General features: G+C 51.4%; 3 protein-coding genes and 1 long non-coding RNA gene across 10 annotated transcripts; 2 read left to right on the top strand and 2 right to left on the bottom strand.

The window, feature by feature from the left end:
- Positions 1-5: 5 nt before the first annotated feature.
- LOC128812839 (adhesion G protein-coupled receptor G3-like) lies at positions 6-6,207 on the top strand. The gene is made up of 13 exons (XM_053987494.1): positions 6-783; positions 1,212-1,241; positions 1,331-1,490; positions 1,571-1,679; positions 2,235-2,375; positions 2,463-2,585; positions 2,669-2,708; positions 2,790-2,890; positions 3,376-3,488; positions 3,639-3,922; positions 4,209-4,302; positions 4,702-4,988; positions 5,422-6,207. The coding sequence occupies exons 1-13, from the start codon at positions 606-608 to the stop codon at positions 5,535-5,537; spliced, it is 1,776 nt and encodes a 591-aa protein (XP_053843469.1). The 5' UTR covers positions 6-605; the 3' UTR covers positions 5,538-6,207.
- Positions 6,208-6,751: 544 nt separating this feature from the next.
- Positions 6,752-11,432, bottom strand: LOC128812910 (uromodulin-like). Its single transcript, XM_053987573.1, has 9 exons — positions 11,412-11,432; positions 10,506-10,572; positions 9,834-10,001; positions 9,044-9,249; positions 8,362-8,522; positions 7,932-8,177; positions 7,602-7,761; positions 7,180-7,324; positions 6,752-6,852 (listed from the first exon to the last, which is right to left on the bottom strand). The coding sequence occupies exons 1-9, from the start codon at positions 11,412-11,414 to the stop codon at positions 6,752-6,754; spliced, it is 1,257 nt and encodes a 418-aa protein (XP_053843548.1). The 5' UTR covers positions 11,415-11,432.
- Positions 11,433-12,693: 1,261 nt separating this feature from the next.
- DRC7 (dynein regulatory complex subunit 7) lies at positions 12,694-26,100 on the top strand. Of its 7 annotated transcripts, none has more exons than XM_053987635.1 (16): positions 12,694-12,833; positions 13,581-13,716; positions 14,123-14,297; positions 15,139-15,264; positions 16,403-16,597; positions 16,923-17,066; positions 17,389-17,607; positions 18,334-18,444; positions 19,239-19,314; positions 19,811-19,939; positions 20,782-20,910; positions 21,360-21,586; positions 22,472-22,687; positions 23,725-23,835; positions 24,923-25,024; positions 25,709-26,100. In XM_053987635.1, the coding sequence occupies exons 2-16, from the start codon at positions 13,592-13,594 to the stop codon at positions 25,820-25,822; spliced, it is 2,199 nt and encodes a 732-aa protein (XP_053843610.1). In that variant the 5' UTR covers positions 12,694-12,833; positions 13,581-13,591; the 3' UTR covers positions 25,823-26,100. The 7 variants fall into 7 exon arrangements, with proteins under 7 accessions (XP_053843610.1, XP_053843612.1, XP_053843609.1 ...); XM_053987637.1 differs by lacking the exon at positions 12,694-12,833 and adding an exon at positions 12,937-12,954; XM_053987634.1 differs by lacking the exon at positions 12,694-12,833 and adding an exon at positions 12,961-13,012.
- LOC128812937 (uncharacterized) lies at positions 24,912-27,386 on the bottom strand. Its single transcript, XR_008438877.1, has 2 exons — positions 26,643-27,386; positions 24,912-24,992 (listed from the first exon to the last, which is right to left on the bottom strand). It is a non-coding gene; the product is annotated as an uncharacterized LOC128812937 (long non-coding RNA).

The following is a 27,386-nucleotide window of genomic DNA, read 5'->3' on the forward strand; positions in this document are numbered from 1 at the left end:
TGAGGATAGTGGGACTGATAATGGTGCTCCTGGCAGAGCACTGGCTGCCTGGTGCCGTTGGGGTTATGGAGGGAGGTACCATGGCTTGGGAAGTCTCCAGGGACTTTCACTACCCAGTAGAAAGGGAGGCTTGTGGAGGACAGGGATCTGAAGAGGGAGACATTAAAGGATGGGAATCATCCCCCCTGTGGCTGTGGGGCCAGGCAGAATCTGGCTGTCCTGGCTGTGCCTCTTGCAAACACAGCACCGCATGTCCCATCCCACCATTCCCCTTCCAGCTGGTTGTGGATCATCCCCCTCCATCCAGCTTCCAGCACCCAGCTGGGGCAGGGGCACCTTGCCAGGAAGGGGATGTTTCATCCTGGAGGCTTGTAGTGATGCCCAGTTTAGGATGAGGATGCTCCAGCACCTGCTGGGCTGGTTAGGGCCATCAACCCCTTGGCAGGAGTGTGGGGAGAAAGGGAAAGCAAAAAGCCCTGAGTTGGTCACGGGAAGGAGCCACGGCGGAAACACCGCTGCTATGGCAGTTGTTGCTGTTGCTGTGAGCTGGGACAGGAGGTCACTTGCCAGCCCACAGGAAGGCGTGAGGGGTTCCCATAAGGGAAATGAGGAACGGCTCTTGCCTCGGAAGCGGCCACAAGCCCTGGGGGAACCTGGGGAGCAGCAGAGCTGCTGGGACAAGGGGAGCAGAGTGTGGTGGGATGGCCAGGGGCAGCCAGGAGACCCCACCAAGTGGCATGAACTTGTTCCTGGGCACTGTCCTGCTGCTCCTGCTGCTGCCTGGTGAGTGGCATCCTTAGCCCAGGGGGTGCATGAGCTTTGTGGGAAGGTTTTCCCATGGGAAGGTGTTCACCAAAAGAGACCATGTGGGGATTTCATCCTGAAACGTGGACAGGCCAGAGGGGAGCATCCCCACTGGGATGTGCAGAGGTGAGCAGAGTTGGGGGCTTTGTTGCTGGGGGCTTTTTAAAAACCTGGAATCAGCAGTCCAGGGTCTCCTTTGTGAGCCACTCTGGCACGCTGGCCTTGCCCTCACCAGCTCCAATCGTTGTCCAGGTGTTTTTGAAGCCCACGTAACTGCAGGACTGTCCTTTAAAACCTGGCGGCTGCCAGACTCTCCTACCTTCTCTTCCCCTTTCCTTCTGGACAGAGGGAGGGCTGACCCTAGATTTTGGTGTTTTCCTCTCTTTCTCCATATCCTCCTCTTCCAGATGTTGCCGAAGGACAGGACAGCTGTTCCGGTGAGCGGTCTCCTCCCATTCCTACCCTTGCTCCCAGTGCCCACCCAGTGCTGTGGTCCTCAGCAGTCACCTGCTCCCACCCTCCCCAGACCTGCATCGGGGTGATCAGCACCGTGAGTGCTGCAACGTGGTGGTGGAGCAGCAGAGCCCAGGCAACAGCACCGGCATGCTCCACTTGTCCCAGCACTGCCCGGAGCTGTGGCGCTCTGAGAGCCACGCTTGTGCCTGCCTGAGGGAGCGCTGGTTCAGGTAGTGGCAGGGGTGGCTGTGACAGGGTTTGTGGGCTCAGTCCCCACATCCACCTGTCCCACAGCCCCCTTGTCCCACAGGCTGCTGCAGTTGGGGCAGCACGGTTGGCTGGCTGGGCTCAAGACTCTGCTCCTCAATGTCAGCACGGCTGTCACCCGTGACGTCCTCATCACCTTCTCCCCCACAGCGGTGAGATGTGCCCCTCCCTCTCCCTTGCTTGGAAGGTCCCACACCTTCCAAGCATCCCTCAGCCCCTGCCCCAGGGCTTGGTGTGCCCTGCTGTTCTCTTCCTCCTCCCTGTGGGGTTGCATCACGGGCCCACATCAATTTCAAAATGCCTTGGCAAGGAGTCACGTGAAGTGGTGCTTGGGAGGAAAGAGCCCTCCCCAAGGAGCCATCCCAGCAGACCAGGTGGTCAGGGGCAGTGTGAGGTAGGAAAGGAGGAGAGACATGTGTGACCTTGTGCCTCCTGCCCACCCAGAGGCACTCCCAGGCCCTGGATGTCCCAGGGGACCACGTGTAGGTGATGGTGGGTAGAGAATCAGCTGGGTCCCACTTCCAGCTCTGCCCCCATAGATGCTGGGAGCTGGGAATGAAGTTCTTCCCTTCTGCCCTCAGGGCTCTGTTGTTGCTGAGCAAACCCAGCTGGGCAGGGCTGAATTCGTGCCTGGAGCAAGACTGGTGGGCTCTGAACCGAGATGTGACCCGGCAGCAACAACCTCCTACTGTTGTTCTCTGCTGCAGGGCCCCAGCAGGCTGAACACCACAGAGAAAGGGAAGGCAGGTAAAATCCACCTCCCCAGGGAGATATTCCGGTCCCTGAGCAGCCAAACAGTGCGTGTGGTGGTGACAGTCCTCAATATCCAGCAGCTTGGCGTGTTCAAGGTACAGGCTGGCATTGCCAGCATCCTTCCTGCTGCCACCAGCACCTGCTACCCACCAGCTCAGCTTTGCAGCGTTTCCCCTCCACAGGAAGTCAACCAGACAGCGCAGGTCTTGGACAACACCGTGGTGGGCATCACAGTGGGAGAGAGCAGCATCTCGGGGCTGCAGGAGCCCGTGCAGCTCACGTTCGCCCACAGGCAGCTGCCCCAAGTAAGTCAGCCCTGCCTGCCCTCCCTCTCCCCTCCAGTGCCCCTCCCCGTGGCAGAGGCTGATGCTGCTCTCCCACACTGCAGGGCGTCACCCCGCGATGCGTCTTCTGGGATCCCAGCAAAGGTGCGCCCTGCTCGGGGCAGGTGTGGGGCGGGGCACAGGTGCTGTACCGGCACTCACAGCGCTCCCCCGTGCCTGTTGCAGGGCAGGCAGGAGGCTGGCAGAGCAGTGGATGTGTCACGCAGCCCGGGGACAAGGGGACAGTCTGCTCCTGTGACCATCTCACCTTCTTCACCCTCCTCCTGGTGACGATCCCACTTCCTGCAGCTCCTGCTTGTGCCCTGACAGTGCTGCCTGCCCACTTTTGTGGCCCCTTGGGTGTCATGAGTAGCCACACAGGGGCAATTATAGCTGTTCTTGGGCAAGCCGAGATCCCAAAAACAAGCCCAGCCCCAGCTCAGGAGGACAACAGCAGGTCAGATGAGCAGGGAAGGCTGGGAAAGGCCCCAGCTTTGTGCAGGCTCTGGCAGAACAAGGCTTGAGGTCCCAGATCCTGGTGGAGACTCCCAGGAGGGTGCTCATGGTGGTCCACTTCACCCACACCTCACCCCACCTCAGAGCATCTCCTCTGTGTCACCACTGCCCTGCTTCCCCTGAAGATCTTCTGGGGGCTGGTATGGGGTCTGTGCAGCAGCCCACTGGGGTTATCAGCCCCATGGCTCTGGTACCTGCAGTCAGCTTTTCTAGGCTGTCCAGGGCCTGTCTAACCCAACATCTGCATGTTTGGCAGAACCCAGCTCTGGATGGCTCCACAGCAAAAGCTTTGATGGCTGTTGCCACCGCTGGCTGTGCGGTAGCCATGGCTTTCTCCATCTTCACCATGGCCTTCTGCATCTTTGTAAGGTGGGACGTGCCAGCAGCCCCAGGGGGGCTTGCCAGGCTGGGAGGGATGTGAGGCAGTGCCAGTGCCTCTGCATGGACCTGCTGTGCTACAGCACGAGACCCTGCTCACCTGTGACCCCTGCCTCTCCTGGTCCCTGTGGGGACACTCAGGTGCAGGTTCAGGTTTGAGGAGACCGTCCGCACCAACCTGGGGCTGCACGTGAACCTCATGGGCAGCCTGTTCCTCCTCAACCTGGCCTTCCTGCTCAACAGTGGGCTCTCTGGCAGGGCCCACCCAAGGACCTGTGGGGTCCTGGGGGGGCTCACCCACTACTGCCTGCTCTGCTGCTTCACCTGGACGGCGCTGGAGGGCTGCCAGCTCTACCTCCTCTTTGTCAAGGTCCTCGGCATCTACATCCACCACTACCTGGCAAAGCTGTGCCTGGTTGGCTGGGGTGAGCAGGCTGGACGGGAAATGGGGGGTGAGAGGGGCAGTGGGAGGTTTGGATTGGACACTGGGGAAAATTTCTTCACTGAAAGGGTGGTTAGGTACTGGAAGAGGGTGCCCTGGGCAGTGGTGGAGTTACCATCCCTGGAAGTGTTCAAAAGATGTGTGGATGTGGCACTTGGGGACATGATTTAGTGGTGAATGTGGCAGTGCTGAGTTAATGACTGGACTTGATGACCTTAGAGGTCTTTTCCAACCTAAACAATTCTGTGATTGTGTCTCCCTTCTTCCAGGCTTCCCTGTTCTCGTGGTGGGAGTGGCAGGAGCTATTGGCAGCTATGGAGAATACAGCATCCAGACCACAGACCACCAGATCATAGCCCACCTGTGCGTGTGCCACTGCCCACAGGGCTCAGGTGGCCCTTTGGCACAGGGAGGGGTAGCTCAGTCCTGCCAGGAGCATAGCGGTCAGGGATTGCACCCATCTGGTTTGGCTTTGCACCATGCTTCTGCTTCCTTAATTGTGATTGCAACACATCAGCCACCCCCAGCTCTCATGCCGAGCCTCCTCAGTCACACCTGCAGCCCTGCAGGTCATGGAGGGATGTCCAAGGTCCACCTGGAGCTTGTCCAGGCTCCCTCCCAGCTGAGCAACACAAGGGCAGTGGATACCCACCACTGTCTCCCCGCTTCACCCTGGCTTTGCAAAATCCCGCCAGGGGAAGGCTCCCTTGGGTGCTGCTGAGGCTTGCAGGGCTGCTGGAGGCACCGTGGTTCTCTTTTCAGATGCTGGATCACTTCCAAACATCTTCTGGTCCACTACATCACCAACTGTGGTTACTTTGGCCTCATCTTCCTCTTCAACATGGCTGTCTTCGGGGTGGCGATCCAGAAGAGCTGCAGCTTGCAGGGCACTGGGGCAGTGCAGGGATACCATAAGCCCTGGAAGGTGGCTCTGGTGGCAGCAGGGCTCTTCTGCCTGTTGGGAGCCACTTGGGCCCTGGCGTTCCTCACCTATGGCATCTCCTCCACAGCTGTGCTCTACCTCTTCACTGTCCTCAACTCTCTCCAAGGTTGGCACTCACTCTGAGCTGGGTTCCCTGGGCTTGGGTGGAGAAGATGGAGGAGGCAGAAGGCAGCCAGGCTGTGGGTTGACAAGGGATCCCAAGGCATCAGTGTCTTCCCAGCACTGTCACACCCTTCCTTTTGTCAGGGCACATCAAGCAGGAGGTCCCAACCACCAGCATGGAGCTGCTCATGGCTCCCAATTACATCCACTCCACACGTGGTGGTTTTCCTCCAAGAAAGACATCCCTTAGCAGAGGACTAGGGACATTATCCACTCAGGGCATGTCCCAACCAAATGGTTCATGTGAAGGAAGGGGAGAGGCAGGAGTGAGCTGAGGGAATCCCCTGGAAGCTGAAGAAAAGTGTCATTAGCATCCTGGCAAGATGCTTCCCATTGTCTCCTGCTGCTGCTGAGTGTTTGTCTTCCTTTCCCTGCAGGAATCTTCATATTCATCTGGTTGGTTGTCCTCTACTACCCAAAGACAAAGGAGACCACCGGTTCCCTCTCCTACATCATCAGACATGACAAAAACACCACAGCCTCCCAGGACTAGCTCCTGGCTGGACCAGCTCCTGGCTGGACCTCTCTCCCTGCCTGCACCTGCATCCACTGAGAGCGATCCTGGCAGATGCAGCTTCCTCACAGAGGGAGAGATCAGCTAACAGTGCCGCAGTTTACCCTTCAGTGGGCGTGATCCACCTCAGCAGGGCTCTTTGCTTTGTCCCTTTCATTCCTGGTGGGCTGCCCTGGGCAAGGAGCTCCAGAGATGATGCTTCTGCAAAGTCCCTCCAGGCTGCAGCTCCATGGTCTTGAGATGCCCCTGATCTCGTTCCCCAGGGGACAAGGAGGAAGCTCACAAAGCACCTGCCTTCAGCCACGATGGAGCCATCACCCTCTTTGCTAGAGGGGGCTTTTGGTGCTGAACCAGCCCAGCAGTGTTTCCTGCCACTGGAGGGAGAGGATTGACTTGCTGCAGCCCAGATGTGAGAGGTTTGCATCTGGGAATCAGCAAAAAGAAGAGGAAACCCATGAGCTTCTTTGCCAAACATCTCCTTGCTCACTGGCAGAGATCTGCTGTGTCCTTCCTGCCAAACAGCCTCTGGGGCCAGCAGCAATTCCCTCGTGGACATGGTGCTCTAGCCAAAATGCACATATAGCCACCTTGCAGGGCAACTGCTGTCTTCTCCTGATCTGTGTTTTGGTATTAAATCCCTGCCAGCTGTCTGAGCACTGTGAATTTAGTCTTTAATACCTACATTATTGTTTGTTATTTACTTTATATTAGGGATGTATCAATGGAAAAAGTCTTGCTGGCCATTTGCCATGAATGAAAAGAGAAATGTCATGAATGAAGGGAGAAATCACTATGGATGGGTGCACACACGCACACACACGTGCATGCACAAAGCAGCCCTTTTCTGCTAATGCTGCCTTTGTGTGGCACAGAACTATGCAAAGACCAGCTTTGGTAGGGCAGATATCTGGAGTGGGTTACTTCCATCTCCCCACACGCCAGGGTGACTCTGTGGGGAAAAGAGAAGAAGGAGGAAGGACTCTCCCATCCCTGGGTACATGCTCTGGGTTTAGAGACTATGGGCCCACAGGGGAGAAGGCCCAAGAGATGCAACAGGGAACAGAAACCCTGTGATGCACCTCATCCTTCAAGCACTGTTTGCATCCAGCCATTACCCCCTTCCCCAAAACACCCATAAAGACACAGCAAGAGCCTCTCTGCTCCTGTCATGTTTATTGGGAAACAGTTGTTTCCTAAACCATTCGCCGCCCCATGCTGACGGCCGCAGCAGCCACAGTGAGCAGGGCGAGCACACACAGCAGAATGAGAGCCCTGGAGAGCCATGGGCTGGGTCCTGCCAAAGAGGAGAGAGACTGGTTGTGTATCTGGGTCCCCTGAGCCAGCTCTGAGCCCTGGTGAGGCATCTCCTGACTGGGCATAGATTCAGGGAGGTCATCTCCTGTGACAGGCAGGAGCCACAGGAGCTGGGGGTACTTTGGGATACTGAGGCCACTAACAGGACTCGGTCACCTCAATTGGCCTCCAGCCACCCCTGCTGCCGACAGCTCAGCAAGCGTGCCTGCTCTGAGCCATGCCATGGGTGGGCTTGCCCCCAGCCCTGCTCCTGGACTGCAGCTTGGATCTCCTGGACTGATCTTGGTGCCCAGGAGGACATACATACCCGCTGGGTCCTGCTGGTCAGTGCTGGAATGATGGATCTCTGCTCCTGAGGAAGGAGCAGCCAGCAGGAGGATGGGCCCGTAGGAAACAATCCTGTTGTAGTCATCTGCCAGTGCCCGCCTGCTCCTCCACTGCCTGGGGCATTGCTGTCAGGGGGCCAAAGGAAGGGTGATGGGAGGGCAGGGGAGGGCACCCTGCACCTGGGCTGACCTGTAGATCTCCCTTCCTTTCCCAGGGAAGAGGGAAAGGAGGTCTCTGGTGGGTTCAGGCCCCTGTACTTTTGGTGCTCAGGGCTCCTGATTCTGGAGGTGTTTATTCTGTGAGGCACCCAAAACCAGAGCAGAGCCCCTTCTCCAAGCAGAGCTAGTGAAGGGAGATCCCACACCCACCCAGGGCACGGTGCAGACCAGCAAGGGAGCTCACCTTGGCACAGGGCTCTGGGCTATCAGGAACACAGAGCTGGACACGGCAGTGCAGGAACACCTCAGGGTAACCAACAAACTGAAACATCTGGAAGCTGAACTTGGCAGTAGTGCTCTCTCCAATGGCATTCAGATAGGTCACCGTCTCGTCATGGGGACACCTGGGACATGAGGGCTGGATCAATGGGTGGCAAACGAGGTGGAGCATCCCAGCCTTGGATAACACATCCCACAGGGAATGGGTGAGCCCACAGGCTGAACAGGCTATTTCTGTCTAGTCCTTGACACACTGTGGTGCAGGGAGACGATGTGCTGGGGACACCCCACTCACCCCTGCTCAATGAGCTTGTGCTGCGTGTCCTGGTGCGGATCCGTGCTCGGCGTGGCCCAGCAGTCCAAAACACTCAGCAGGAAGTACTTGAGCTGGTGCTGCCCTTCCATCTTCAGCAGGACATAGAGTGTGTCCGTGAGGGGGACAGCCACACTTGGCAGGTGATAAGGCTCGAGGTAGGAGGGGGACTTGTAGAGTCTCATGCTGACATTGAAGTGTCCTTCTCTGACCACAAGCTGTACCAGCCTGAGAGGAGAGGAGAGGATGAGAGCTCACAAATAGAGCAAGGAGGTGGGAAGGACATTGTGTCTGGCATTGCTCTCAGAGCTCTCTAGGGCTCCCCAGGGCCTTTGCAAATTGTCTCACTAAATCTACCTCTCTCCAAGCTCAAAGACACCATGTCAGCAGCAAGGTGAAATGGGACACTCACTTGTCAACAGCAGTGAGAGCGAAGGGCAGTCTCACAACCTGCTCGTAGGCGTAGATGCAGGAGAAGTGCACCTCCAGCTGAAAACTGCGGGAGATCAGGGCCCTGCGGGCCTCCTGCTCTGACTCGATGACGTTGGAGTACGAGACATGGGAGCTGTTTTGCTGGAACGACACAGAAATCAAGTCTCCAGACCATGACTAAAGCCACACACAGAGCTGCAAGTTCAGAAGGCACAGCTCAGCTATAGCTGCTCCAGGCCTGGATATCTGCTGGGCTTACAGCCTGTCTGAGGGCTGCTGGCACAGGAGTCAGTAAGTGAGCACAGGTGAGCACAGGGCTCTTCTGTGCAATGCAGGGCTCGAGCACCTTGTCTGCTCCCTTCCTGCTCCACGAAGCAAGTCAGGGACCAAGGGGACAGGGCTGCAGAGTTCACAGGATGTCTCCAGAAAGCTGAGGGCTGTTACCAGCGCACAATGAGACTTCCAAAATAAGACAAAATGTGCTGCCAGCAGGGGTTTGGCAGAGGCAGAAGAGCCTTCTGATATCCTCAGGGGAAGACTTTCAAGGGGAATGAGAACTTTTCAGCACCCAGATATAAAAGCAAAAGGTTTTGGGGTTGCCTTTTGCTGTCGCACCTCACCATGTCTGCTTCTCTCCTGGCTTTGGAGCTATGGATCCTCACCTGGATTACTGATCCACAGGCAGTGTGATTTTCACCTGTGAGAGTGGCTGCAAAAAACAGCTCACCCTCTTCTTCCTTCTCTGAGACCTTGCATGCCTGGTTCTTCAAGTGGACAAGCTCCAGCGGGATTTTCAAGAGCTCAAACACCTCCTTCCTCACCATCATCTTCATGTGCTCTTCCTCACAGGCCAACTTCAGGACCACATCTGGGGGAAAAAGCCATCTGCAATAGCAATAAGGGAGAGGCCTGAAGGAGCCCTAGGCCAGCTGGAGGGTGGCACAGTCCCACTGAGCTCAGCAGCCTCTCATCTCAGCCTTGGTGCAGGCTGTAGGGCTCTTCAGCGACACAGGGCAGAAGACAGGCTGGTTCCTGTCCACACAACCCCCACAGCGTGTCTAGGGCACCAGAGGGACAGGGACCCTCTCCTTCAGAGGAAGAAGACAGAGTTTTTGGCCAGTGTCTTGAAGGGCCTTCACTGTATCTATGCCAGGGTGTATGTTCTTGTTCTGAAACTGTGAGGCAGCTGTGCCCTGTAGCATGCCCTGCTACACCATGGCACAGCCAAGGAATTAAGGCTTTTGGGGAAGAAGAAAGTGGCCTGTGGCTGGGTCTTGTACCAGCACGTAGCCAGGATATGGTTGTAGGGATTGTGGAATACACCTGAACCAGGAGCTGGGACGTGCTCCAGGGGTGGAGAGCAATGGTAACACCAGAGCACTGTGCCCATCACCCTTCCCTCTGGTGCCCATGGACAGACTGGGGAGGGCTCACCAGCATTCGCAGCCCTACCTTGGCAGAATTCCCCTGTGAAGCCTGGCTTGCAGCTGCAAACTGGTCTGTCCACAGTCACCTGGCACTGCCCCTGGTGCTGGCACGGGTTTGGCAGGCAGGCATCTGGGCTCCTCTTGACACGGAGGGCAACCCCTGGCCTCGGGCCACGGGTGCTGGCCAGCTCACCTGCAGTAAAGGTGAGAAAGATGAAATGCAGCACGAATATCTCCCTGATGAGATTTGAGAACTCACCCCACAGCAGGCAGCTCTGCACAGCTCTCAAGGGCTGAGATCCTCGCCTAGAGCTAGAGCAGACACATCTAAGGAAGAGCCTGCTGCCTCAGCTGGCTGAGAGGCTGTGAGACCTCCTCAGCCTGGCTGTAATCTGGACCAGAGCTAGGGCCTGTCACTGTCACCAAGGAGCATGGTGGCACATTGCAGCACCTGTGCTCATTTCCATGGCTTACCCACCCTTTATGGCTGGGGTGGACAGCCTGCAGTTTCTGCCTATTTTGCTGGATCCTAGACCCCAGTTCCTGCCTCCCTGAGCCCTATTCTATTGTTCCTCCTTAACAGCCTTCAGCAGTGCCCTGAACGAGGAACTTGAACATGGATCAGGTGAAGGTTTGACCTTTCCTTTCCATACTACCCATCCATGACCCAGCAGGGACAGAGCACAGGGAGACTCACTCTTGTTGCCTTCACAGCCAGCCAGGCAGAGCACAGAGAGCAGCAGCAAACATCTCACAATCCTTTCCTGGAAAAACAAGCAGGCTCTGGATAACTCAGATTTGTTATCATGCTCCCTGGAGATGTTTGCAGTCATTCAGAAAGGCTGAATCCTCAAGCATCGGTGCAATAATTTCTGTACTGTATTTCCTAGGTTCCATGGCCCAAAGTAATTTCCCACCCCAAAGGGCCACATCAGCCTTCCCCCATCAGGCTAACACAGGGGTCAAACACTATCCAGAATTTAGGTAGCTATTCCAGAAAGGAGGTGGGAGAAACCAGCCCTGGGACCCAGAGGGATGTGCTGACAGTGGTAAAGCCACATTTCAGTGGCAATTTGAGTAAAGCTGCACAGCTGGGACATCAGTCTGGGCTCCTCAAAGAGGAAAGGAATCACCCTCTTCCCACTACAGCTCTTTTGAAAATTTAGGATTTGCAAAAGGATCCTCACTGTTCCCATGAATCATAACTATAACAAGGAGACAATGGGATAATATAACGAATTCAAAGCTTTGAACACTACTAAAATTAGTGGCAAGAAGACAATCCCTTCTGTTGGTACAGATAATGCATTTCTTTAGGGAAATTATTGACACAGTGCTGGATCAGCCCTGGACACAATATACTTCTTATCAGAGATGTGGATGCAGGTCAGGCAGGACTGGTGGCTGGGCAATGCTCTGTCAGTGCTGCGAGCAGGGCAAGGCCAGTGCCAAAAGCCCCCTCACACAGCTCACCCATTCCCCCTGCGCTGACCCTGAGCAGCTGCGGCCGCCAGACTGCTGGACAGGAAGAGTTCATGCCCCGTCTGCTCCTTGCTCACTGCAGCAATCCTGAGACATCCCGCCTTGCTCTCCTCCCGCTTACCATTGCCAGGCTGCTCTCTGCTGCTCCATCCACCGCTGTCCCGGTTCCTTGCCCTCGGGGGTGGGCCGGCACAGCCGGGCTTGCTCCGTGCCTCCCGCTGTGTGCCTTATATCGCCTTCCGACAGCTCATCCCTCTCCCCCACGCAAACACGCAGCCTTTGGGATTGCACAAGAGCCTGCTTAGCATCCCTCGGAGGCCGGGGAGGAAAGGACTCTGAAAGTCCATCCTCCGTGCCAATGAGCCGACAGCTTGTGGATGCTGACCCAATTCACAGCCCTGACAGGGTCCCAAACAGGGAGTACCAGCAAAACCCTCCGGAATCTGGGTCTGGGTATCCAGCTGGTTTTGTGGTATCTATTTTTGATGCAGCAATAACAACAGATACCACAGTGGCACACGCGAAGGCCAGATAACTTTGGGTGCTGAGTACATGCAGTTTTGGAACCACAACATATATTTGCCTTGTCTGTTTCTTTTAAAATTGACTTCTGGCTTTTAAGAACTGCTGAGAAGTACTGGTGAGAGATTGAGGGCCCTACCCCACTTTGTTTCATAGAATACCAGATGTGAAATGCACCCGCAAGGACTGAGTCCAATTCCTGGCCCCTGCACAGGACCAGCAGTCCCACCCTGTGCCTCTCAGAGCATTGTCCAAATGTTTTTTGAACTCTGGCGAGCTTGGGGGCCCATGACCACTTCCCTGGAGAGCCTGTTCCAGTGCCCAGCCACCCTTTGGGGGAAGAACCTTTTCCTAATATCCAACCTAAACCCTTGCCCCCTGCCTCAATACAGGTTCATGCCATTTGGGCAACAGTAACCAGCTGCAAACAGCATGAATCACTCAAAATGATGCTTCTTGATATATTTTGACTGCAGTCTGCGCATCTTCAAAGCTTTAATTGCTATGGTTTCCTTAACAGAGTGCTTAATCCATCCATCAATCCATATTTTTTTCTTAACCACAACAACAAACCGAAAAAGTATTTAGCATCTGACCATGCTTACAGTCTAATGAACTGCCAATTAAAAATAAAAAGGAAATAAAGGGGGGAAAAAAAGGAAAACTAAAATATAAACCGGAAAAGGAAAAAGAGAAAGAAAAGGAAAAATAAAAAGGAAATGGTAAAGGAGAAGAAAAAGGAGAAGAAAAAGAAGCAGAAAAAAAAAAAAAAGAACAAGGTGCCAGCTTTTGGGTAAGTGCCTCTGCAACACGGGATGACTGCGGGTGGCTTTTCTTTTAAGAGAGCCGAACTCGTGAGTTTCGGAGGGCGACGGCTCAGCCGTGGCGGCGGGCAGGGGCTGGCCGCTGTCCCCTGCTTCGCTGCCCGTTCCCCTTCTCCCAGCGGGCCCGGGGCACGCTGCCGGCGGCCGGGCCGGGAGAGGCGCCGGGCGGCGGTGCCGGGGCTGCGGCAGCGCAGAGGGTGCGCGGGGGTCCCGAGGAGCCTCCGGGGCCGGGGGCTGTGGCGGGAGGTCCGGGGGGATCCGGGGCGCGGGGGAGCCGCAGGCCCCGTCCCCGGGAGCCGCGGCGCCGCCGTTGCCATGGTGAGCGCTCCGGAGCCGCGCTGGGCCCGGCGGCGGCCGCGCTGCCCTTGGAGCCGCGGTGAGGGGGCGGCCGGGCGGGGCAGGGCCGGGGGCGGTGCGGGGCCCCCGGGCAAGGTCTGCGCCTCCCCGTGCCCGCCGTGTGCCCCGCTCGGGGTCAGCCTGACCGCAGGGACGGCACACAAACGCCGCCCGCGCCGGCGGTGATACGCGGCAGGCGATGCCCTTGGCGGCTGCCGGCTCCGCAGGGCGGCCCGCTGCCTCCAAGGCCCCTGGGCGGCCGCGGGCTGGGGCACGGGCGGTGCCCAGCGGGTTGATGGAGCTGCTGCCCCGCCAGCAGCAGCCCGGGCAGGAGGGAGGACACGGGGCACGCGGGCTGAATGTGGGGACGTGCGCTGCCCTCCCGAGCCAGGCTCTGCCTGCCCCGCACGCTTAGCGTGTCCTGGGACATGGAGCCACTTATTCACCAAACCCAGCCCAACTCAGTGCTCTCCCTTCACTCTCATGGCTCTGGCTGCCTCAGCCATGCTCATGGTACCAGAGCACTGCGGCCACAATGGGAGTGTTTCTCCGTTCCTGTGTAGCTGGGTCCCACCCCTGAATTCACCCTGGTGTGTGCACTCCTGTAGTGCCAGGCAGAATGGAGGCCCTGCAGGAGATGGAGGAAGCGGAGCAAACACCAGAAGACATGATCTCCAATGATTTCCTTGATGACCTGGAGACAGATGTAGCTGTGGAGGAAGCCTCTGTCACAAGTGATGAATCGTAAGTCTCTGCCCATGGCGGGGATGAGCAGAGATGTTCCCTTTGGGCCCCACAGGGTGATTGCACACGTGTGGATGGCACATGTGATCCCCTTGCACTGTGGTGGGAGTGAGCAAGTTTCTTAAGCCTGATGAGTTTGTCCAAGAGTGTGGGTGTGCAAGTAAGACAAGGTAACTCATTTGATTGTACATCCATTCACCACTGTATAAAGATCCCCCAAGACTCTGGGTATGTGTCAGTTTGGCATTGCTCCAGAGACGTTTGGCTATATCAAAATCATATCCTTGGATATGGCTCCCATTTTTTATCTGTGAAACAGGGAAGCCCTGTCATGTTTTGATATCATCCTGCTTGTATTGCTCCTGGCTTATTACTTGTGTCTCTCTGCCTCCCTCTGCCACGTAAGTGATTTTGACTGGAGCTCCATTGACACATCCCACTTACCATCTTCGTACAAGACAAATTCCTGGCAGGAAAAGGAGCTGCTGCAGCTTGCCGACCATTTCTTCCAGCAGTACACTCACCTGTGCCCTGACCGCAAGCCGCTCTTCATCCACCCGCTCAACGAGTGTGGTGTGCAGGTATGGGGTGGGTGAGGCTGGGCCACAGCACAGGGAACACTTGGCTTCCACAGTGCCAAATGCTGGGAAAGAACAGCAGTCCCTCCTGCCTAAAGGGAATGGGAACCTGCTGGCTGAACCCACAGCCCCTGAGCAGGCACAAAGAACCCCAGGAACACCCTGGCTGTCCAAATCCATGAGCCATATAAATGCTGGTGTTGCCATGTGGGCTGCAGCGTGATGCTTAGGAAGCAGGAGAGACCACAGAAACATAAAGGGAAGGAAAAGAAACACATGAAACAGATACAGCTCAGGCTCACCCACAGATAGGGGTCCAGATTTAGATCTTATTCTGAACTTCACCGAAGTTACAGGGAAGGAGTAAATGTGGAAGTTTGTGGTCTGGTTTTGTTTTCTCTGGGCCCAAGCTGCACAACTGCTGTCTAGTTCTGGACCTGATGTTTCCCCCTGGGCACCTGGAATTGCTACTTTGTACCAGCTTTCCTCAAAATTTGTTGTATCATTAACATGTAAGGCAAAAAAAAAAAAAAAGCTGGAGGATGTAAAAGCCAGAAAAGGCAGTAGCTATTTGACTTGATTGAAAATGAAGGTAAGAACTGGCTCACATCTGGAATGTGTCTGAGATGAAGTTGAAGTTTCAATCACAGGCAAGCAGTCAGCCTCCCAACCCCATGAAATTTCCATCTTGGAACTGGAGAGAAGGGATATTGATGCTGTTGATATGCTGTAGAAAGATCCTGAATTTGATCTGCAACATCCAGGAGTGGTCTGAGGATGTCTTTGGAGAGGAGACTCTGCAAAGGGCCTGTTGGCTAACCAAACTCCTCTTGTTGCCCTACAGAAGTTTGTGAGCACAACAGTGAGGCCAACCCTGCTGCCTTACCCAGACATGTACTACTGGTCAGGCTGTGCCAGCTTCGTCTGTGACTACCTCATCATGGAGCCCCTCAAGTGCCCAATCACACCGGTGAGAAAGGGGCTGCAGCCCCAACAGAGACATAACAGAGGTGACAGAAGGGCCTTTCAGCAGGACACAGTGGGGAAGTCCCAGTGGCTGGGATCACAAAGGTTTTTGACACTTCCACCATCCCTTCCACCATCCCCTCACTATTTAGGCAACTCCCTGATTTTCCCAGACCCTGTGCATTCTGTTTGACCCACAGTCCCAGTGCATGTGCAGTGTGGTACCTTTTAAGTAATTAAGCACCATTTCTTCAGGACCAGACCCTGCTTTCAGCCAGCCCAGATGAGCAGCTGGAGCACTGTGGGAGGCAATGGCTGACAAGTTTCCTTTCTGAAAACCAAGACACCTTCGAACAGAGGAGCACATAAACCCTAGGGGATGATACTTGACCTCAGTTCAGACTGTTCTTAGGCACTTTTAGACATTTCTATTCCCATATCTGGGTATATTTTGGGATGAAGGGAGATGTCTAGATTAGCAAAAAGGGATGATGCCAGAGCTGGGGCAAATTCTTGATGAGAATCAGCTAAGAGAACACACTCCTTGCTAGCAAGGACTGCAGAGTGACCTAACAATCTACACCAGCCACAGGCCGTCCCAAGAGTCCCAGGTCCCAAGAGAGCTCTGGCACTTTGTGGCCACACAGAAGGTATCTCCATTTAGCAGGTGGAGACTGCCTTGATTACCTTAGGTGAGATGTCTGAGAACTGAGTGGGAATGGACCCTCTCTGTATGCAGTATGTGTACAGTGAGGGCCAGAAGGAAATATGTTTCCTCCTGTGAATTATAATTTAGCTTATGGGTGTTTTCCTTGGAAGACCTGTAGATAGAACAGCAGGAGATAGAGGGAAATCCCATTCCAGGATTGTGATTAGCATTAGGTTTTCAGCAGTTTGACAGGTTTGTCATGTCTATTCCTTCCTGTGGTTAAATTTGTCACCAGATTTGGGGTCAGAGTTTCCCCATATCACTTTGGAGGGGAGTTTCAGAGTCAGTGGCTTTTCTAGAAATGTTTTATAACAGACTCCCATAGGGTGCAGAGCCCAGGGATGTGGGTAATGCCTCTTTCCCCTGCTCTCTGCCTGGTGTATGTTTCAGCTCCACAAGACAAGCACTGTGAATGTGATCTCTCTCTTTCAAGCCCAGCTCACTCTATTCCTCAACCACCATTCTGAAGTACCAGCGAGGGAACTGCTTTGACTTCACTGTGCTGTTGTGCTCCCTGCTGATCGGGGCTGGCTATGATGCCTACTGTGTACATGGATATGCCACCCTCGAGATGTGCTCCCTGGACCAGACTCAGGAGCTGTGCCCACGGCTCAGGAAGCCCCCAGAGGTGAGATCTGCAGTGAGTGGGCAGAGAGGAGTCCAGCATACGTGCTCAGCCTGTTCATGTCCAGTGAGCTCCAGAGCTGAGCTAGGGAGAACAGCTTCAGGTCCAGACTGGGTTTCAGTCTGTACCAGAGACCTCACCAAAGGAATCTTTTGAGTGATTTTCTACAGCTCCTTACAAGGCCTTTTTGGCTTCACTGAATTTCTGCTCACCAGGTGCAATATTGCAAACTGCCAAGTGTTGGGAACTGGGAGGTACCTGTAAGCCATACATTTACTCCCTTCTCTTGATCTCTGCTGGGTTTCACAGTAATACCCTGCTTTTGCAGGTACCAGAAGAGGAGGATCCCAACAAGTATAGAATTAAGTACCCTTTAGAGCCACAGAGCCAGTTTGAGCTTCAGCAGAAGGCCAAGAAGGAGGAAGAAACTGAATCCACACAAGAGGAGGAAAGAGAAGAGGAGGTGGTCGTGGTGAGTTAGCAAGGTCCACCTTCCTGTGAGCTCCAGGAAGAAGAGCTGAGACACAGGTAATGGCTGGCCAAAGAGAGGAGCTCACACCCTCCTCTGTGAAGTATGACATGACCTTGATGATGGCCATGAGTACTTGGCCTCCAGGAGCACAGTGTGTGCTGGCACAGGAACATGTGCTGGGTATGTAGTACCTCTCTCTTAAAGAGCATTAAGAGCCTGGAGTTCTTTATAAGTGGGCAGAGGAAAGGATAAGATTGCCCTTGGGTTGGAACCAAGTGTCAGCAAAATGGCAATAATTATTCCTCTGTCCTCTGTGCTGCAGGAGGTGGATAAGCCCAAGCGAGACCCTTTGCATGGCTTACGGGTGCACGCGTGGGTTCTGGTCCTGTCTGGGAAGAGGAAGGTTCCCGAGACCTTCTTCATCAACCCGTTCACGGGAAATCACCACAGCACCACGGATGAGTGCTTCCTTGGGATTGAGAGCATCTGGAACCACAGGAACTACTGGGTGAACATGCAGGACTGCCGGAAAGGCTGCAAGGTAGGGAGCCCTTAGCACCCTACCTGGGCACGTGAGGGACAGCTGGGCTAACCTGGGACCTGGGGGAATCCAAGACCAGTAGTGATCCAGTTTGCACTTAACCACTCCTCTTGCTGGTTTTGGTCATGTTGCTCTGATTACATAGACTATGGAACTACTCCAGGGCATCCCAGACTCTGAGCTAGCAAATACAGATTACATCTATTAAATCCCTACAGTGCAAGAGTTTAAAAGTTTCCAGCTTTTAAGGCTGGCTAGGGACTCCTTCTCTCAAACAACAGCTTTTGAGGCAGAGGATGTTTTGGTCTGTCAGACATAGCTCAAGGCAGGTAAGATCTTGATTAGGCTCTTCCTATACCTCAGCTACTCCCCAGCAGACACAGAGTCTGGGAGCTGAGGGTCTGAGTTGGATCAGTTTGCCCTTGGGGCCATATTTGCCCCGTGGAAGGACGCAGAAGCATTTCCAGCCATTTCCTCTCATCTGGGGAAGAGGCACCACGAGGAAGGGGTTCTGCAAGCCCTAGCACAGGGACAGTCTTTGGGGTCCCACCAGCCAGCCAAGGGTTTGAGGAGCTCACCTCCCTGAGGTCCAGATCTCTAGAGTTCCTGAAGTCTGACACCCAGGCAGGTCCAGAGCACCACAGACATATTGATGCAGTGGTCAAATTTAGTGTAAGTCCCTTGACAATGCCCTGTCATTAAAAGAGTTTTTCCTGTATGCCCTAGGATCTCAGCTTTGACTTGAATGATTCTTTCTGCTGGGAAATTATGCTTTCAGAGAGCAACAAGCCCTCTCAGTTGCCCACAGAGTCATCCCAGAAAGACACAGATGACATGGTGAGTGATCCAAGTGATGCTCTTGAGCACTGGGGACCCTGTATGGAACCACTGTGTCCATAGGCCCATGACTATCTGCCTGCCTGCTGCCTTCTCCAGGTCATATCCCTTCTACTCTGGCCAGGTTTAGATTCCTTCTCAATCTAGGAGAGTTCTGGTGCTTTCTGAAGCAGAACTCCAAGTGGTACTTCAGGTGTCATAAGTGGCTAGGGATCTCTGTAAGCCTCCATTGCACTGGCCTTTGGGGTGAAATAATTTAAAAAAAATAAAATCCACAATGAGATTTTTGTGGACATTCTTTCTATGCTGGTCACCTTTCCCTCCTGGCTGCAAGGTGAACCTGCCAACCAAATGCAGAAATAATGTGTGCCCTCTAATATACAAAAAATGCCATGTACTAGAAGCAAAAAATGTTGTTGTGTTGGGAGAAGACATCATGATAAAACAGACATTGCACCTGCACAGCAGGACAGAGGAATGCAAATAATAATTCCCTCCTGCTATCTACTCTTCTCAGCCTGTGCCCATAACCAGGGAGCGAAGAGTCCTCCAGGGTCTACATAAAATAATCTGGTGATTGCCACATTCGTTCCCTGCCAGCATGAGCAGTAGCCAGGAGAAGATAATTTCATCAGGCTCGAGTAGGGATGTGCTGTCATAGCTGTGCCATGGTGCTCACCAGAGCACAGCCTCACATGAGCTGAGCTCTGATCACTGCACTTCACCAGGACCAAAATGCCTCCTGGCACAGTAGGAGATGCTGCCAAAACCACAAATCTCTGCTTCTGTTTCAGCAGGAAAAGGAGGAAATAGGCATGAGCTTTGAGATGCCACTATCATGGGTAGCCCAAATTAAGGTATCTTGCAGAGGTAGGTATTCTTCCTTTGCCTTTTGCTTGCCCCCACCTGACCTTTCAGTGGCTTTGGGACATTTGTCTATCTCGCTGGGCTCTCCCTTCAGGGTGGTCAAACAGTAACAGTGAAGCACAATAGATGAAGGTCACAACAGCTTTTGGTTCAAGTGGCTGCCCTCAGTGCTGCACTGTCTCATCCCCCACACACACCCCACACTGTTTTTTCCTGCCAGCTGGAAATTTTGCCTGAGATGGTCTTTTCTTTTACTGCTATGAACAAGGAACTGCTCCTGCATTATAAAATACCTGTTTGGAGAGAGAAAAGAGTTATTATACCATTATTACATTAAAGGACAATAGGCAGGATCTGAACAGCTTTATTGCCAGCAGAACATAATAAATAAATGCATAATGTCTCTTAGACCATGTTTTTTTCCCGTCTTAAATTTTTTTTTTTTTTGGGCTGAGTACAGGGGATTCAATTTGTCTGATATCGCTCTTGTTCACTGCAGAATACGAGAATCCCTTTTCCCGGGGGAAGAAGGTGATCCTGTACGATAAAGCAAAGCAGGAGAAATGGGCGGCGTATGCAAATGAAGATGGGCTGGTGGAACGCCTCACTGTCTACGCAGACTCCGACCGTAAGAGGGATGAATGAGCACACTCCACACACTGAGCAAACAGCCTGGGGCATGCTGATAGAAAGGGGGAGGTGGTCCCCTGTCTGCAAGTCTCTCTTGTGCTTTCTCATTTTCCTTTCACCTTTGTGAGGAATTATTTACTTTATCCTCAAACTCTTCGTCTTAGTCTGTCGAGCCCCTGAACTTTCCAGCATTGCTAGGGGTTTTCACAATAGTTTGAATCTGTTTAATATGCCAGTGAAACTGTTCAGTGTCACAGGTCAGCTGCTTGGATTTTCAGTCTTCAGAGAAATGGAAGGCTGGTTGGATGTGATCCAATAGTGTCACTATCCTTATTTCCTCACTGGTGTCAAAAGGGGACATAGAAAAGGCAGCTACAGCCTGAGGATATCTCTGTAGTTGAAAACATTATTTTTAACAGCTAGTTCACAAAACCATGCAGATTCCTTACTGGACTGGAGTGTTCTGCCTTCAGCCTTCTTGGATAGTGTGATGCTTCAGTCTCCTGATTGATCCAAACAGTCATTAAGTATTCGGGATGGAATTTCTCTTGCCTATCCATAGCCCTTTGCCATGCCATGTTCTACTCCTGAGCTCATTACTCTAGTTGTGGTTGATGGAGAGGAATAGATCTTCTTAGGGTATAATTCATCTACTCAAATGAAAATCAGGATTCACATACAAAATTCCCCTGTGCACAGGGGCAATTCCAGTGGCTGTACCGTGTCCACTGAGGCTGTAGCAGGAGCACAGGGTGCTGGCACAGACACTGAGAGCCCATCAGAATTTTGCCACCTCCATCAGGGTGATCTAAGGTTGCAAAATAACCTGTCTCCTGCCAGGTACTGAAGTACTGGAGATGAAGGAATGGTTCAAACACCGAGAAGACCTGCTGTATATGAGAGAAGTGAATAAACAAACACAGCTGATCACAGAGCATTTCAAGCCAGGACACCCCCTCCTTCTTAAAGGTATTCCAGCTCATCTGGGCAGCCACTGCAGCTGATGGGATTTCACATGACTCCCTTCTAGCAGTGGCGAAAGCCCAAAGCTGAAAGGCCGGGGGAACAGGATACTTGTGGGATAAATTGCCTAAATAAATAAAATGGTCTCCAGTGAAGAGTAGAGAATTGGTTTGGTGGCTTGCAGTTCTGGGCAGTGCTCCCCCATCTATGTAGTTTTCTTTGTTAGAAAAATACATAGTTATCATGTGTATCAGGGTGATTAATTTCTACTTTTATCAGCAGAATTGATAGAAACTGAAACTTTCTCTTTAGGATTATGTTTGTTCTCTCAGTGTTGTGTAGCTGGGGATAAGATCTGTTGCTAAAGCTGAAGAAAAATGAGACCTACAGTGGACATGCCTGTGTTCAGTGTATTACAGTTGCTAACACTGAAAACGTGTGTGATTTGTCCTTAGCTCACTCCTACACATCACTGGAACCTGAGACTGAGCGCACAGTGGAGTTTTACCACACGGCACGAGTTGATGGCCTCTGGAAACGTTTTGAAAATGCCACTGAGATGACAGAGTACTTTGTGGGGCGGGAGGACTTCCTGCACATGCGACACACAGAGTTTGGCGAAAGAGACCAGAAAATGGAAAAGGCTGGCGTCACAGCTGATGCTAACCCCCGGCCTATAGTGGTATGGCCAAGGCAGGAACAGAAAAATATGGGTCACTGTGATATTTAAACTATGCAAAACATACTGCCTGGGGCTTCAGTTCAATTTCAGTGGGCATGGCTGAGGTAAAACTCCTGATGAGATATCCAAGTGTTGTTTAGCTGCTGTGTCTCACAGTTGCTTCCCTGACAGAGAGCTACAGTGTGAGCAGTTGTCAGGAACTGCATTAAGCAGCTAGAATTAAACTAAGAAACCAAGGCTTGGAAATTGTGTGTCAGAGGAAAGAAAAAAAAAGTGACTGTGATTTCAGAACAAAATTTTCACAAGATTCAAAACTAGAAAAATGATTTTGTGTGCTGAGCCCAAACTAATATCATTTTAGGTTCTTGATGAATTGTCCCATCACTCTGATTTGTTACAGGCAGGTAATCTAATTCTTCCTCTTGTCAGGTCTGGTTTGCAGAACAGAAGGAGGAGGAAATCTGACATCTGGCAGTATGTATGGCTCAGATACTTCACCTGCCAAGACAGAGCCATGCAGTGGCCTGTCTTTGGACCAGCACCAAAGATGCTACCTTTTCTTCCCCTGTGCTGGGAAATGGGGGAAACTTTGCTTTTCTCCAAAATACCATGCTTCCTGCAGGTCCCTCAGGCAGGGATGCATCCCAAGCTAACTTGGAGTTTGGAAAGCATACTCTGCTCCACAAATAGGAAACTTCTGTATTGCTTTAAGCAGCTTTGTGGTTGGGTTTTTTTAAGACATAGACAAGAACAGTAGGACCATTGGCCAAAAGATGCAAGTCCAGGCAGAAAAGCACAATTTTTACCTTGGGTTTTTACCCAAATCTGTCAATTTGCCAGTTTTGTGTTAAGTTGCTTCTGTATCTTTTTTTCACTTTCCATTAGCAAATCAAGGAGTATTTCCACAGAAATCCAGAAAAGCCTGCTGATGAAGACATAGAGGAACGTATCTTTATGGTCATAGATGATGTCATCCAGCTGACATATCACCTTGAGCTTCATGACACCATTGCCTCAAAGGTGGTTTTCTGCAGAGTAATAGGGAGGGAGAAAAGAGAAGATGAAATCTTCCTGAGCAGAGAAAACACTGTCAAATACCAGGTATGAAGATGACAAAACACGAAGGTGACATGTCAGTGAAAGAACTACAAGCATGACATATTCCATGTTGCCCCTCTACTCCACCTGCACAGCTCCAGGCTGACAACAGCAACAGCCCAGGAGATGCACTGCCATGCTGGGAGTGCAGGACAATGTGACATGGCTGGCCTGCTGTGGTCATCTTCTCAGATTTGGTCATCAGGCAGACTCCACATCCCCTGGGATCCTGCAAAGTGTAGGTTGAGCAGCTGTTGGACTCAGTTCTGGAGATTCATGGCAGGGAAGCTGAAATGTCCTCTGTTGTTCCCTCTTCAAGAAGAGCGAGAACAGAGCAGCAAAGGCAGACACTCTTTGCTCTGGTTCTATTTCTGCTGCGGACTTCTTGGTTCCTATCATTCCTTAAATATCCCAGAGTTTGCAGATGCAGAGCAAGATGCTGAGGCTTAATACATTGCAGATAGATAGATAGCTAGCCTTAAATAAGAGATACTCCAAAATTAGTGGAGTGCTGCCATTAAGCCAAATGATCTCAGCAGGGGTGAGGGGTCACCCCACTAACAGCATCAGTGCAAGTCTGTAACCAGAGGCAGACGCCTGCCAGTAAATTCTGCTGTGATGCTGCACAATTACACTTAAGAAAACCAAAGAGAGATTACAAAGAGGGATTTTTTTTTTTTAATGTTATAGGGTTTTAAAATTTCTGTTTCCCACTGGGGAGAATACACAGAATAGCAATGCTGGAATCCCATTTTTTTCATTTCTATTTCTATACATTCCTATTCATCTCACTTCATTCCAACAGTAAAACAGCAGCATCAGCAAAGTGCAAGATGTGCCATCTGGCTCGTATTACTGATGGATTCTAAATCAAAATGAAGTCTGATAAACCCATGCTGACCATGGGTTTGATGTTTCAATGACAAAAACGAGTGCTGCTTTATTGGCTGTAGCAGGATTGTGCCAGTTTCTGCCAGCAGAGCACTGATCCTGTGCACCCAGACAGTGCTGCTGTTTCTCACTGACTTATCTGCTTCCAGCCGTGGTCCTCAGAGAAACACAAGAACATGCGCCGTCTCTACGACTTGCTGTGGGAGCTGAGAGCAGAGCAGAAGGATCTGAAGCAACAAGTGCGGGACTCTGAAGCAGAGGTAACAGGGAGGTGTCCACAGTGTCAGAACTGATCAGGTGTAGAAATAGTTTCAGCTGACTGGTTGCTAAAGCCTCCTCAGCCTAAACTGTAATAAGACAAAGCTGGTGTCCATGTTGAATTATTATGCCTGCTACTCAGGCATTGTTCAGTGAAGATGTAGCTGTAATGTATTTATGGAGAGTCACACACTTTCCTGCTCCTGCTCTTACTCTTCTTTCCCTGTGAGGAAACGTTTCAGACAGCAAATGACAATATACAATTTGGGGCATCTGGAAGCCTACCTGCCATTTGCCCAGGAATGAGGCCAAAAAGAAAGGATGCTGTATGTAATGCTATATCTAGGTGCTAGGCATTGCCAGGAAACCCTATCCAAAATATTGAAGTGACTTGTTGCGTGAGCAGCTGTAGGGAAATACTTCATAAAACACTTTGCTTGTACTGCTAATCACACTGACTGCTGTAACAGATCTGTGTTCTTTGTAATTGCATCATGATAAATATAATCATTCTGGCAGATGGAGGCACAGCTATTGGATTTCTTTTAATGTTTTTTTGAGGAAGAGAAATCCCTGAAGGAGCTGCAGAGGGAATGCTCAACTATACTAACTCAGAATGTTAGTAACAATTAAGAACAAATTTTCAAAAATTACATTTTTTCCTCAGAAATTTGAAGCTAGTTCACTGTGACCTCATGAACTACCTTGCCAAATTTCTCAGTCTTGACGTATCAACAGACAAAATATTCCCATTGCTTGTGCTGCATATCCTATATAAGACAAAGAATAAGCCAAAGCTATCAGTGCAATTTCTACAGTAGTGCCAAAACTGTGACTAAAGAAAAGCTTTATCAGTTAATATCAGTAATTACATTCAAGAATTTCATACACAGCAACAATCTAAAATTAAGACAACTTAATTTTTTAGATTGATCTATCAGCAGGACATGGACATATTTGCACAGATCTATATTTAATCTTACTCTACAATTCTTGTATGCAGCATCTGCTCTGTTAGCAGGTCAGGCTTGTAAAGGTACAGTCATTTTGTGGGAAAGCTGAAGGATCTTTCTTCTGATTTCTTGGAAGATGTTAAATATTTTGATGGTCCGTGAGGATGAAGAAGCCAATATTAAATTGTCAGTTTCAATATACAGCACTGCAAAGAGAGAACAGCAGCATGAAGCCATGGTAGGTAAACTTCATTAATGTCAGCATTCAATACATGTACTCAAAGAAATCAGAGTCAGCTTTTTCTTTGTCAGGAATTACCTCTGAAGAGCTTTTTATATCATTAAAATATATTGGGACAAATCACAGTGTGGTGTAAGTCAGCACAGTTTCAATTGCCTTCCCAGGGAAATATAACATGGTCGTGCTATGGTCACCTCCTGACTTTCTGGAAAAACTTGCACCACCAAGAAAGATTACAGTATTTTATTTAGTTAATAAAGAAAACAATTAAGAATGATTAGTTGATAATAGGGATTATGGGGGCAGCATTTTAAAAGAGCCATAATTATGCCTGTATATATATAGAGATATGTATTTTTATTTTTAATTAGCATCAAAGAACAAAATAGCCCCAGGGTCAGATTTAGTCCTTATCTCAATCACAGATGATTTGCTTCTCCAGGGCTTCTTGACTCTAGTGAGGCAAAACATTTGGATTTGCTGCCTCTTCCTGCTCCACATTTTGATTCCCCTAGTTTTCTTCTTCTCATGAGACCTCATCTCAAACTTTTTGCCCCTCCTTAAAAATAAATCAGCTCCAGTTTGTGGTTTCCTTCATCTCAGCTCTGTGAATTGAGCTGTGCTTTTGCTCCTCACTTTCCTCTCTATTTCCCTGACTTCTGGTTGCTTGTTCCCTCACAGGTGCTGGAAGAGGAGCAGAAGGGCTCCCAGAGTTCCTTGGAGAAGGAGAGTCAGCACATCGGAGAGGAGGATGAATCCCTCGCCCATCACACTGCAACCAACTCCACGATGTAAAGTGGAGCCTCTGCAGGGACTGGGAATGACTGCCTGAGCAGGGCAGAACTTGGAACTGGAGCTACTCTGTGAAATACTTTAACCCATGTCCCACTGCAGTTTCCCTCTGATTTTCCCCTTCTTGTTCTAGGGAAAAGCAGTTGGCAGAATAGAAAAAAAAAAAAAAAAATTTCCTAAAGAGGTGCTGCTCAGGAATCCTCACCTGGCTGGGTACCTCGAGCATGACTGATTTCTTCATTCCTTTTCTGGAACTGCCTGCAGTAAACCCTTCACTATGATCAGATTTGCAGAGATTTTAATGAATTTGCACCATTCTGCACCTTTTCCTTTTCCCTATTTTTTTCTAAGGCCCATCTGCAGTTACATCAATTATCTCCTCGTGAAACTCCATCATGTTTGAGACTCGAGTCTCAATGGGGCCTTAGCCCTAATGTCTGCTTCAGAAGGGGAGACAAAGCATGCAGTCTTTCAGGGCTTTTGTTTTCCAAATCTGCTCCACAGCTGCTGGCAGCGGGAGCAGGATTATTTGGGAATATAGATTCTTTTCCAACATAGTATTTTAAAGAATTTTTAAGTCAGTTTTTCGTAAGCAAAGGTTTTGAACTGGTGAGTTCACAAATGTAACATTTCTTGGACCTGATCTAGAGCCCTGTAATGACAAAACATTGCCCCATATAACACTGTGGATATGAACTCATCGGTGTTAATTCAAAACCAGAGAAGACACAAGAATAAATTTAAAAATCCTTTTACAGACATTAGGGACACAGCAGCTGCCAAATCATCAGCAAATGTATACTATAGAATCACAGAACATTACAGGGTTGGAATGGCCCTTAAAGACCATCTAGCTCCAAGCTCCTGGCCAGGGGATTTCCCTGTAGTCCTCCAAGGCCACCTGTCCTCATTTCCACTTCCTGAAAGTTTCTTTTTCCTTTCTGAGAAAAAACTCTTCTTTTCTACAGTCTTCTTTTTTTTTTTTTTTTTTTTTTTTTTTTTCTCTGCTGCTCAGCAGCTTGTTATCCATCCACAAAGGCCTCCTGCCATTCTTGCCCGACTTCCCTCTTGTCGGCATGCATTGCTCCTGAGCTTGAAAGATACGATCCTTGAAATTCAGCCTTCATTCTTAGGTCATTATCAAGGAATAGCGTCAAATTAATTGGATTTTTCTCTGTTGATGGAGTAATTGGTTTCAAAGACTGCGAGAAACACGCACAAGCGGCGCGACCGCACCTCAGCCGGGCGGGAGAGGCACAGAAGCCTCGCAAGGGTCCCGCTCCCACCGGGGCTGTGTCCGAGACAGCCGTGAACCGCCTGACAGGACACACCGGCCGCAGCCCAGGGGCACGACGGCCTCAACCGTCGGCGGGCCGTGAGCTACAAGGCCCGGGAGAGACCCCGGCCGCCCTCACGGAGGCTCCGGAGCGGCTGCAGGACCCGAACCGGCCGCAGAGCAGGAGCAGCCCGGCCCCCGCCCCTCAGGGCGGCCCCGCAAAATGGCGGCCCCCATCCCGAGCACCGCCTCCTCATTGGCCGCGCCCGCGGGGCTCCGCCAAGAAGCCGC

Source organism: Vidua macroura, chromosome 11 (genome assembly GCF_024509145.1).
Source record: "Vidua macroura isolate BioBank_ID:100142 chromosome 11, ASM2450914v1, whole genome shotgun sequence".
Lineage (NCBI taxonomy): Eukaryota > Metazoa > Chordata > Aves > Passeriformes > Viduidae > Vidua > Vidua macroura.